This window comes from Crotalus tigris, unplaced genomic scaffold, assembly GCF_016545835.1.
Source record: "Crotalus tigris isolate CLP2741 ecotype Arizona unplaced genomic scaffold, ASM1654583v1 scf7180000024391.5723578, whole genome shotgun sequence".
In the NCBI taxonomy this organism is placed as follows: domain Eukaryota; kingdom Metazoa; phylum Chordata; class Lepidosauria; order Squamata; family Viperidae; genus Crotalus; species Crotalus tigris.
The window spans coordinates 2238455-2249448 of record NW_024100561.1 but is presented as its reverse complement, the minus strand read 5'-3'; the positions used below and the strand labels follow the sequence as shown (position 1 = coordinate 2249448).

The 10994-nt window shown below is 37.6% G+C and overlaps 1 protein-coding gene across 2 annotated transcripts in view; it reads left to right on the top strand.

Annotated features, from left to right (window-relative positions):
- The first annotated feature begins 774 nt into the window (after positions 1-774).
- Positions 775-10994, top strand: part of LPCAT1 (lysophosphatidylcholine acyltransferase 1) — a 48262-nt gene continuing 38042 nt past the window's right edge. The window contains exons 1-2 of one of the 2 annotated variants that reach the window (XM_039329306.1): positions 775-1505; positions 1645-1751. In XM_039329306.1, the coding sequence (XP_039185240.1) occupies positions 1376-1505; positions 1645-1751 (237 nt within the window). In that variant the 5' untranslated portion in view covers positions 775-1375. The remainder of the gene's footprint in view (positions 1506-1644; positions 1752-10994) is intronic. The other variant, XM_039329307.1, reaches the window with a different exon arrangement.

Sequence of the window (10994 nt, the reverse complement as noted above, 5' to 3'; positions counted from 1 at the left end):
CAATTCAATTTTCAATCACTTTTGATGTCTCTTAATCTAAGGTCAAAAAAGAAGACTACTAAGTCTTTCAGGTAGTATTTTTATTTCATTTTGATAGAAAGTAAGCCTGAAGTTGTATTCTATATTCAGGCAGATTGATAATCTGTGGACTAGTACCCATGTGCAAATAACTTTGTCTACAATTTATGGGCAACAATCTATTTTATTACATAAAACAGAATTGTTTGGCTATGTACACTTTTGAAATCAATTAATACCACTACTGAATATCATGCACTAATGAATATTTTTGCTCACTATTGCTGAGAAGTCATCTTGCTTTTTGTCTCCAATTCACTTAGAAAACTGAGTTAAGCAATACTTCTTATCCCCACTGCCATTCATAATTTAATACAATTGTGTATTTTATAAAAGATGTTTTACAACAGTACTTAATTCAAGATGTATTTGTGGTAATGTTAGTAACGTTCCTGCACATTTATTTGGAAGAACATTCAGTATTATGAGACTTAATTCCAGGAATTTTAGACCTAAATAACTACCGTTGGCTTTAACCAATCATTACAGAATCTATGCTTGCTCTACCAATGTAAATTCCTACCCTCATTCCATGTGATTCCACTTTTGTAAATGAAAATCCAACTTTGTCTGGGAGAAATCTTATGCACGAATACATCAACGTGTATGGCTTGTTTTTCAAAAGGATTAATGATTTTTTTTAAAAAAAAAAATCACTGAATAATTGGAAGGTCCCCTAACTAGGTTTGCTTAAAGCTCTGCTTGGAAGAGATTGGAAGCAGGTGTGTCCAAAGGATGGGAAGAGGATTATCAATAAATCACTTCCTTTTAAATGAAGACCGCGCGCCTGCCGACCAACTCTTTCCTCCGGACAAAGCCGGCTCCCTTCTTTTTGCTCCTACTTTTCCCGCCCCTTGTCCTAAAACCGCCAAGCGACTGTCGCGCTTTCCTTCCCCATCACTGCGCCTATTGCGCATGCACCTTCTTGAGGGCGGGGCTGAAGCCGAAGCCTGGTAAGCGGCGTCTGACAGAGCCGCGCATCCTCTTTCACTCCCTGCCGGTTCAGGGAGAGCCCACGGTGGGTATCTGACCAGATCTTCTCCTCCTCCTCCGCCGCCGCCGCCACCACCACCTCCGCTAACTACGTTGTCGACGGCAGCCCCGGTTGGCCTAGTTTATTCATCGCAACCCCGACATTTACTCTTCCTTTTCCTTCATCGGAAGTACATTTTCCTCCCTTTACCCCCTCCTCTTTTTTTTCTTTTTTCTGCGCCCATTTTCTTTCTTCGCGCTCTCGCCCCTCGATTTCCCCCCCCCTTCCTCTTTCGCATCGCACAATGCGGCTGAAAGGCCGGGGATGCTGCACCCGGAGCGGAGGCAACGGCGATGGGGAGGAAGGCAGCGGAGAAAGACGCGGGCCGCCCCCTCCGCCGATGCGGAGTCCCTTCGTGCACCAGCTGCACTTCAGCGCCCTCCAGAAAGCAAAGGTGGGTGTGTATGTGGGTACGCGTGTACGCGCGTACACATGCATGCGTGTAAGCAGGCCAGCGTCAGGAAAAAAAAGCAAAGGAAAGCTACTTCACCGCCCCAAATACGTAATGGTGCCTCCCCCCCCCCACTCCCTAGGTCTCCAAACAAGTATGCGTGTGTGCGCGCCCCCGCGAAGCAGCAGTTGCTTGCTACTGTCTGAGCCTGAGACCTCCACAAAACCTCTCGGGGCTGTATTAACAGAGGTAAGCGTGTTGAGAGCGAGAAAGCGAAACAGCGTGGGTAAGCTCTGCCTGTTAGAAAGAAACGGTACTCTTTGTTAGCCTCGTAAGCACCAACGCAGGCATTAGAACCCTTCCTTCTAGAGCTGTAGCTATGCGCTGGGGCTGTTGCTCTAAGTGTCCCTTGAGGTTAGTGTAGGGGAGGAAGGGCAGCAGCTACATGTGGGAAGAGGCGGGTATTAAGTTGCTTGATTATCCTAACAAAGGAAGCTGAAGGCCACAGTAGATGGAGCCAAATTATTAAAATAAGTAACTTCAGAAGGTTTTCTTAAAAAAAAAAAAAAAACCCACGCTATATTTTTTGTTTCTCAAAAATGCAAATCACAGCCAATTGGTATACTTGGGGCTTAATATTTTTGGTCTTCTCCTGCCTGCCAGACCCAAAAAATAGTAATATCAAGAAGTTGTTGCTGTTTGGAGCTCCCTCTTTCCCTGTGCCCTCCCCCCTTTTTTCTTTTCTTTTTGGAAGTTTTTTTCCCAGTCCATCATAGTTATTGGTATGTTTTTGTGGCATTTCAGAATCCTGACACAAAGCATTGAGAGGTGGAGCCTTGCAAACTACCTCTTTGAACACCCATGCTTTTTAGCACTATTTGTAGTCCCTTGTTTGGTTGAAAGCAAAACTACAGTAGTCGAGTTGCAAGATCTTGATCCATAAAGTTGTTGCTACTTCAGATTGCTGTCTTAATAATAATTATGGATAGAAACAATTATCAATACCTGCCAAAAATTCGCATTCAGTAGGATTATTCAACTGTCCTCAGTATTCCAATTTATTATTACCTTTTTAAGCTGGAGTCTCCCAGAGCATTGTATCCAATTCAGTTCCTACACCCATGTGATTTTAACTCCCAAAATCAGATGACATAACTTCTTGATGGTACTATTTTTGGGGGTCTAGCAGGCATGAAAGACCAAAACTATCACTCCCAAGTAAACCAGTTGGCTGTGATTGCATTTTTGAGAAACAAATACAGTACATATATCTTAATTGGTTCTAGGAAAATCAGCCAATCTCAGATATAGAATACTGACAGATACTTCTTGGTATGTACTCAAAACAGCCTCATCTTTTCATGCGTACCTACCAATTATGTGCTGCAGAAGTCAAAAGAAGAGAAAAGGGACTTGGAACAGAAGCTCTCTTGATATGTAGGATTTGTTGTTTTATTAGAGGGAGAAAGAATTGAACTCTGCTTTGAGGTCATTGCCCTACCATCTTTACAAAGAAATTGCTTTATTTGAGAGAATAAGAGAACCATCCTTCACTTACTAATATTTATGTTTTAAAGTTCTCCTGAGAATAAATACAATTTTAATCTCCATATCTATGGAGCCCAAAATGAGAAAGTTTGGCTTACTATATTCACCAGAGGGTGATGGCAAACTGACTGTGGCAGCTGAATATGATTGAGGTTTGCTGAAATTCAAGCTTAATCAAACCTAGTGGTTAATCAAGATTAATTAGAAGTACAGCAGTGATTTTCAGTACAACTAAACTATACATTTGCTTAAAATCTTAAAAACATTTAAAAGTTTAGTTGCAAAGAAACCTTAGCTTAATGTCCTAATATCTAAATTATTGTAGAGGCCATTTTAACGCCAGTTTACCTTCAGCTACATTGTAATTCCAAGGATAGGAACATGAAATAAGATATATACCTCACATTTGATTGAGGACCTTGCATCAGAACTTCTCTGGGGTTTTTAATATGTCTGAAAATTAATTGATTTTGGAAATAGTGGATTAAACAAATTGTGGCCTAATGTGTGTTCTTTTGTGACATTCTTTTAACAGTAACAATACAGGATATTCAGAATATGTACAGAGAACCCAAGAGTAGTTACAATATTTCATGTAGGTAGCATCATCATAGAATTCTGCTATTGATAAAGCTGATCCACTTATCTTTTTTATAGTAGTGGCACCAATATTCTGGTAATATTCTGTGTGCAAGAACATGATGAGGAAGTCATTTTGTCTGTACAATAGTTATGTGGTCTGGAAATCATAGAAGTAATTTGCATTGATACCTAGTGCTATGTCACAAACAGAGCGGTGTTTGTAGTGGCCACATTGTAAAAAGACTATATAAAACTCCTTGTAAATTGATAACAGTACTGTACTACTTTTGTTTAACTCACTTCTACATTTTGGCTTCCCTTGCAAAAGATACATTTCTGATTGGGTGGAGGTGTGTTCTGAATGGTTAGGGGCTTGGCTGTGCTCTGATTGGCTGGGGGAGTGTTCGTTTGGTTGTGCTCAGGTTAGTCTGAGTTGCAGAGGGGTTTAAGATTTTGGGGTTATGGAGTCGTTTGTCAATAAGGGCGGGTTTCCAAATGGCTGGTAGGCGGGAGGTATAATCTCACTTGTTCATGCTGTGTGGGCGTTTTTCTATCTCGATGGCTTCTCTGATTATTCTGTTATTAAAATGTCACCATTCTTTGGCAATTTCCTGTGCTCCTGGTCAGGTTATCTACTAGCGATCACCACTGCTGGTCCAGCGATCGTCCAGTGCTGCTTTAGGTGTTCCTCAAGGGGTGAGTAGTCGGCGGCGTCTGTCACATTGGAATTAGGTTGTCACTTATTTCTATGAATCCATGGATGTAGTATATTGGTGAGAGGTGTAAAAAAAAAAATCCGAACTACACACTCTCACCAATATACTAACATCCAATGGATTCCATAGAAATAAGATTACAAACCTAATCCAAAAAGAAACCCCCACTAAAATCCAAGACAAAGAACAAGAAAACGGCAAAGCCTCCTCCCATACATAAAAGGCACCACAGACAGAATCAGTAAGATCCTCCATCAACACAACATCAAAACAGCATTCTGCACAAACAGAAAAATATCTACCATCCTTAGAAACCCCAAAGATAAAATTGAATTAGAAAATCAAGGAGTATACGAAATCCCATGCACCACTTGTCACTCCACATACATCGGACAAACCAACAGAAGAATAAGTACACGCATTGAAGAACATAAGAACTCAGTCAAAAAAGAGGAACCAACATCTTCCCTGGTCCAACACCTTAAAGCCACAGGACACGAAATTGACTTTAAAAATACCAGAACCATTGCCAAACGTGAACATTTTAATAACAGAATAATCAGAGAAGCCATCGAGATAGAAAAACGCCCACACAGCATGAACAAGCGAGATGATACCTCCCGCCTACCAGCCATTTGGAAACCTGCCCTTATGACAAACGGCTCCATAACCCAAAATCTTTAAACCCCTGCACTCAGATAAACCTGAGCACAAACCCTAAACAGACATTCCCCAGCCAATCAGAGCACAGGCAAGACCACTAACATCAAGAACACACCGCACAATCAGCCACACAGCCAGCTCCCACCCAATCAGTTCATACCCAAATGGCAGTTAAAAGAAGAAACAGCTAAGACCACACATTTGCTGCTCAAAGCAAGAAAGCTGAAAACACCAGCCTGAAGATGACGAATGTGACTTCGTCGAAACGTCGCCAAGACACTTCCAATTTTACGCGGGAGAAAACCCGAACAACCAAAGACCTATATATACATACATACATACATACATACATACATACATACATATACACATACATACATACATACATACATACATACATACATACTTTTCATTTTGAGGGACAGATATGCTCATTCATTTTGCTTAATATGAAGGAACAGGCTAGCTTAACTATTTTTTCGTTTCCTTAAATATTCATTAAGATAACTAAAACTGTTCATGATTTCCTTGAATCTTTGCTCTGTGATTTATAAAATTGAATTATTAAAAAAAATCAAAGTATAAACACTAGAAAAATGTGCTTATTATGTCCTCTTTTCTAGTTCCAGAATTATGCATGAAATTAAAAATATGTCCATTCAGACCTGTCTAATCCCAGTCATCAATGATAATTAGTCATTGATTCACCTTTCTTTGCCAGCAGCTTTTCCCATTTGTGCTAAGGCATAGAGAAAGTGAAACATCAGGTTAAGTCTCAACATAAAAAAATGAAAAGTGTATAATATCAAGTCAATATAGTGGAATGCTTGGGAATACTATATAGGGAACAGCATCATCTAAAAATGAGCAGTAAACAGAGTTTTGTTCCTGACCTATTCACAGAATGTTGTTATATTTCCTATATTAATTAACAAATCCAATATGTTCCTTAAACTAAGTTATGTTTTGATGTTACCAGTGTTAGTTTAAGCAGACCATGCAAAGGTTTAAATTAATTTGCTTCCTCCCCTTTCACATCTGGCTAGAAATAAACCAGGATTGATAGTTACATTGTACAGTGAATTAAATTTTTGCTTAATCATTCCATACTGAATAAGCGATTAGTTGGCTTTACAAATCAGTCAAAGCTGTTAACCAATCCCTATTTGGGTTCAAACAACACATTAAATCAGATCCAAAAATCAAACAAACGACATTATGAACCTTGGTGTGATATTTAAGAAAAATCTATGTAGGGGAAGGAGATTTTTTGTCCCTATTCTTTTTGCAACCTAAAACTTTGAGAGTTGGGGGATTGTTTGAGGGCTATAGGGAATCTCACCTTCTGATCTTTGCATAAGTGATATTCAATAAAATAGTGGATTTAGTAAGCACTTAACATCATGTATGTTTGAGTGTTTTTTTTTTAAAAAAATCCTGTTTTTATTGTTTGTATATCAAATAACAAATGAAACTAAAAAGCATGAATTAAATTCATTTTCCCATTTCAGTTTCATGTAGTTCCTGAATAATTATGAATTGGTTGATAATAGTACTAAAATGTGTTAATATGCATCTAAACCTATCAATGTTTATTTTATGTAACTATTTAGAAACATTTATTTTTAAGTTATATGCTTCTGTGATTAAAAGTAAACTAAATGTATTAATATGTTTCTTTTCTGAGTAGCAGATTCTCTTCTCAATTCCTGTTACTTTTTTTACTACAAAAATATTTTTTCCTAATTAAGAACAAAAATTAGATTTTTAGGCATGTAAGAGTTTTAAGAGAACTAGCTGGCTTAGAAAGCAGTAGATGTGAGTTTTAGCCTACTCCTTGAACATTGCTTGATGATTTGGGGCCAATCACTCAGTCTCAGCCCAACCCACCTCATAGGAATGTTATGTGGAAAATAGGCAGGAATATTAGGTATATTTGTCACCTTGAATTATTATGTTACCATATTATAAAGGCAGGACAAAAGTTATAATTTGCATGAAAAAATCCTAGAATTCTATATGTTCCATAAAGATTAACAACATAACATAGAATTTTTCTAATTGGTTTTTGTAGCTATTTTTTCTTGAATCTAGGAAACTAATCATCTCATGGGATTGACCAGCTACAAAACTGCTTGCCTTGCATCTATATTGCATCTTTTCTGCTGGCTCACTCAGCTGTTTTCATATAATATAACTGTTAATATAAATGAGAGATCAAATACAAGATAAAGGGGGGAAGGTGGATACTGCTTTTCTGGGAGAAGAAAAGGCAAAGGGGAATATAGGTATGAGTAATTTTCAGATTGTGTTGCTTATCTGCTAATTTAGATATAGAGTTGGTATTTATGGAATGAAAATATTTCAGATGATTCAAATTTAACTTCCACTACATAGATAAAAAAAAGTCTTTGTTGAATCACATTGCTTCATAGTCATCCTATCATCAAGATCTAAATAGCATATTTCTCATCTGTGGTTTCTAACAGATGAGTCCTCACCAGAGACAAGAGAAGTGCTTAATATAACCCTGAAAATGCACCAATTAGATTGCCTTAAATTCCATTAATTTCATTGGAAAATTGTCATATTTATGCTGAATTGAACCAAATCCTTAATTTTAGTTCCTTTGAATGTTTGTTTATATTTAACATGCTATTAAAGTTTAGTGAAACAACTTGAGGCAGAGATAAAGTTGTGTGGTGGAAAGCATAACACCTGCCATTTATTAAGATTTATTAAGATTCTTGAGCAAAACTCTGAGCCAAGTAGAATAAGGTACATCTTACTATTCTAAACAATTATATACATATTCAGAGAAACTGAACACAATTGTCTAATACATTAGACAACAATTATTATTCCAAAATTAAAATAAAAAAGGCAATGAAAAATCACTTCCATATTGTTGCAGAGATAACTAAATGCCTGTATCTATGAAGTCACAGGAGTTCAGCGTGACTGGAATACAACTTTATTTTTATTTTTTCATCAACTTATTTTAGGTATAAAGTCTCCTTATATGTATTCTTTTTTAAAATGCAGTAAAAATATTCACTTTTTTTTTTGCTGTGGCTAGTTCAGTTTTCATTTGTACCTGTAATCATGTCTTTCTTTTTCCAGTACAGTAATAATTTGTGAGGAATTATTTCAAGTTTATGTTCAACTTTAACTGCTATTTCTTTTGCCCGGAAATCCTTCTGTCCCCTCAAGAGCTATCCAATGAGTCTTAGTACAATTTGCATGCAATAATTCTATTTGCAAGATAGTCCATCGGTAATATTCTATCATACTATTTGTTTTCTTTGGTATATGATCTAGGGCAGTGGTTCTCAACCTGTGAGTCGGGACCCCATTTGGGGTCGAACAACCATTTCACGGGGGTCGCCAAACAACGCAGTCCACCATTTTTTCCCCTTTTATTCTATTGGCTTTTGAAAGCCAATAGAATAGACTCTCTTGAATAGAGTCTAATTCTATTGGCTTTCAAAAGCCAATAGGAATTGTCCAGGGTGTCTCTGCCCTGCTGAGCTTGCCAAAAGTCCCATTCTGTAAACGTGCTACACCAGTTGAGTAGTCCTCGACTTACGACTGGTTGAGTAGTCCTCGACTTACGACCGGTTGGGGGGTCACGGCATTAAAAAGATTGAGAACCACTGATCTAGGGACTTTTTTTTTCTTCCATTCACTTGTGTCTAATTCTTGGGGACTGTGTGAACATGTCCTTGCAGCTTTCTTCTCGGGGTTTTTCTGAAGTGGTTTGCCATTCCCTCTTTCCTAGGGCTAAGAGAAAGTGACTGACCCAAGGTCATTTAGCTGGCTTTGTGTCCAAAGCAGGACTAGAACTCACAGTTCCCTGGTTCTAGCCTGATGCCCTAATCACTACACCAAACTGGCTGTCTCTAGGGTCTTTACCATCAAAGACAGTCCATAATTATTTGAATTGTTTCTACAAACTTTATAGATTAATCAATGACAGAATATAAAATACCTGTTTATTAGGTAACACCAGTCCTGATCTCACTGAAAATCTAATAGAGTTATAAATAAACTTTCAATTTGAGGCTCTGCTGCTTATGAACTCAAGGTTAAAATGTAGGTAGTGCTTTGTTTACTAAACAGTGAATAAGAATTATTCTCACCAGTTACTACTTAGCATCTGCTGGTGTCTTACCATTCTAGAATAGCATAGTGATTATGATATCTAAGAGCTCTGCTGATGTGAAAAGAATTTGTTTTCCCTCAACAGGAACCAGCCAAACGGCAAAAAGCCCATAAAGTGTCTGTGTTATTAAACAGAATCCAGACTAAATGTGAGAATTTTATATCCATGTCATGGCAAAAGACCATATCCATGGTCTTCCTTTTTACTATGTTGAAAGCTGCCAGCAACAGTCTCTGCTGCCTAACTGTGGAAGAACCCCGGTTCAGAGGATTAGTATGTGAATTTTGTTTGATTGGCAAAGACCTGCTATTTGAAGAAAAATGGCTGAGCTGTTTGCCAATGAGGGTGCAACAATGAAATTCACAATTCTTCTGGCACCCCTTGATTTTAATCAAAACACATGCACGCCATCCCGAAATCCTTTTGAACTCTTCTAATTCATGGGCTGGCTTTATAAGAGGATAAAATTGTTATCTAGAGAAAACAATAGGGTATAATGGCAACCATCTTCTTTGAGTTGTGGACATCGTTGAACCTTATGAAAGGTGTAGATGATGTCAAAGCTGAAATGTATCCATTATAATCTCATCTCCGTTTTTCATAAATTTTTTCCCCTGCTACCTTCACTCATTTTTTCAGTCTTGAAATTAAACATTCAGTTTTAATTTTAACTTTCTATAAAAAGATAGCAGGACAGAAAACCTTCAGGACAGCATATCATTTCTCAGCTATGCTTGTGTTCTCATGGTTATCCCTTCTATTGCAAGATTTTGTCCTCATAACTCAAGCAAGCAAAACAGGAAATTAGTATGCAATGCTTAAGCTGTTTGCAATGCTTAAGCTGTTGCAGAATCTATTGGAACACAAACTTCTTATAGTCTAAAAATTATATCAACAGGCTATACTATTCCATTCTAAAAGACATGCTGTAAACATAACTTCAAGCTAATGATCACAAATATGCTTACGGTACTTTTTAATAGTTTTAGTTAACAAAAATATAGCAAAAAATATCCAATATCTTCAGTGCTGTCTGGTAGTTTTAGCTAATAGTTACATGCTAACATCACTATTTGCTTTTAAAGTTACTTTGGATTAGCAACAAATGATATTAATCTCTAGAAATCCGTCTACAAGTAGTAAGGTGACATGTTTATCAAATTATCTGTGATATGAATTTCTGCTTGAAATATAAGATGATTCAAGAAATGCTTTTTTAAACTAAATTGATAAAAGTGATCAAATTTGCATATGCCTCTTAAACTGAAAATCTGGGACACAATATATTTGTTATTTATTTATGTATTTGTTCAAACAAGGTATATGGCTTCCATTTCACAACAGTGACTTGGGAGACCTAACATAGAAATTAAAGCCCAATAAAAGTTTTTCATAATAATTGGCAATTGAGGACAACAGTCACTATAATACTTGCATTTCACAGGTTTATTAACCTCTCAACCCCATATGTTTTTAAGGCTTTATGAAAATATTGCAGAACATCAGAAAAAGGAAACTGATCATCTATACCAGGGGTCCCCAACCCCCAGTCTGTGGACCAGTACCGGGCTGCAGCATGCCAGCAACCGGTCCGCACCAACAAGCAAAGCCCCATCCGCAGGATGCAGGCAGCACACAAAACCATGCACCCTCCAGACTATGGAAAAACCTCTCTCCATGGAACTGGTCCCTGGTACCCAAAAGGTTGGGGACCTCTGATCTATACAACATCTTCCCAAAAAAATGGATACCCACACAATATAGTACAACGAACACAAGCTGTGAAATGCATAACACTGCCATACATAAAACATATTT